The sequence below is a fragment of the Auxenochlorella protothecoides genome (genome assembly GCF_000733215.1).
Source record: "Auxenochlorella protothecoides strain 0710 unplaced genomic scaffold scaffold22, whole genome shotgun sequence".
NCBI lineage: Eukaryota > Viridiplantae > Chlorophyta > Trebouxiophyceae > Chlorellales > Chlorellaceae > Auxenochlorella > Auxenochlorella protothecoides.
This window is the reverse complement of record NW_011934209.1, coordinates 347,208-348,509: the sequence shown is the minus strand read 5'-3', so window position 1 is coordinate 348,509 and position 1,302 is coordinate 347,208. Positions and strand designations below refer to the sequence as shown.

At 66.8% G+C, this 1,302-nt stretch overlaps 1 protein-coding gene across 1 annotated transcript in view; it reads left to right on the top strand.

The window, feature by feature from the left end:
- F751_2375 (putative amino acid permease YfnA) overlaps positions 1–1,302 on the top strand; it is a gene marked incomplete at both ends in the record, with an annotated part of 6,172 nt that extends 4,870 nt beyond the window's left edge. Inside the window, 4 exons of the mRNA XM_011399244.1 lie at positions 81–269; positions 484–619; positions 830–960; positions 1,094–1,302. Coding sequence (XP_011397546.1) covers positions 81–269; positions 484–619; positions 830–960; positions 1,094–1,302 — 665 coding nt within the window. The remainder of the gene's footprint in view (positions 1–80; positions 270–483; positions 620–829; positions 961–1,093) is intronic.

The window sequence follows — 1,302 nt, the reverse complement described above, 5'->3', positions numbered from 1 at the left end:
TTCCCCCCCCCCCCTCCCCCTTGCCCCCCCCCCCCCCCCCCCCCCCGTTCCCCCATGGTCAACACCCCCTCCTCAATCAGGCCTGCACTACATGAAGTACGTCGTGGCCGTGGCCGCGGTTCTAGGCTCCTTCACGGGCCTCCTGGTGGGTCTGTACACCGCCTCGCGCATCGCCATGGTGGTGGCGCGCGACTGGATGCTGCCGCCCTGGCTGGCCAAGATCTCCACGCGCACCAACACGCCGGCGCGCGCCCAGATCGGTCGTGGGCGTGGTTGTGGGTGGGTGCTGGCGGGGGTTTGGGGGGGGGGGGGGGGGGGCGGTCTCGTGTGTGCCTGTTGTGGGGCTGGGGCTGGGGCATGGCGAGCAGGGGGGTGCGGCTGCCTGCTGCTGGGATCGCCGCTCTGGCGTGGCGAATTTTGCCTGACGCTGGCAAGTCCACCATCCCAAGGCTCCACCACCCCCTCCCACCTTGGAAACCGCAGCCCTCATCGCCGCCTTCTCCTCCGGCCATTTCCTGGCGGACCTGGTCAGCTTTGGCCAGCTGCTGAGCATCTGGTTTGTGGTGAACGCGCAGCTGTACAGGCGGTACTACCCGGGCGTCAAGCTGCGGTTCACACGGTGGGCACAGGGTGGAGCGATCTGAAAAGGCAGGGGAGGTGTTTCAGAGCTTGCGCAGGGATCATGCAGTGCGTGGGTGACTGGGAGTCAGGTCTCAATGTTTCTGTCAGATGGGAATGAGGCGTGACCAAGAGCAATGCAGCCTGCCATCCACGCCTGTGGCCCTCTCCAACGGCTCCGCCCACCCTGCTCCCCTTTCCATCACATCAGGCACGGCACGGTGGAGACCAATACAGCCCCCTCCCACGCCTGGGTTCCCGGCAGCCGCCTCGATCTGTCCCTGGTCACCCGCCAGATCCTGACGGGGGTGCACATGGTGCTCATCACCCTCGGTGCCACGGGTGCGCAGGGTTGGAGGAAGGAGTGAAACCCCAGCCTCGGTGGGGCCTGCCAGGGGTGCCTCGACACGCACTGGCGGCGGGGGGTCCGCACTCCGAACACCCAAGACCTGCTCACCCCTCTGCGCACATGCAGGTCTGGCAACCTGGTTCAGGACCACCACCGGGTCAGACCGGACGCTGCGCGTCGCCGGCTGCTCGGCTTTCTTCCTGCTCTACTTTTTGGCGGCGCTCTCCATGCGCCTGCTCTGCCCACTGCAGTATGAGCCTCAGCGCTGGCACGTCCCCGCTTTCCTCATGCCCTGGCTCCCCGCCACCGCCATTGGAATGGTCCTTTTTGGGTGA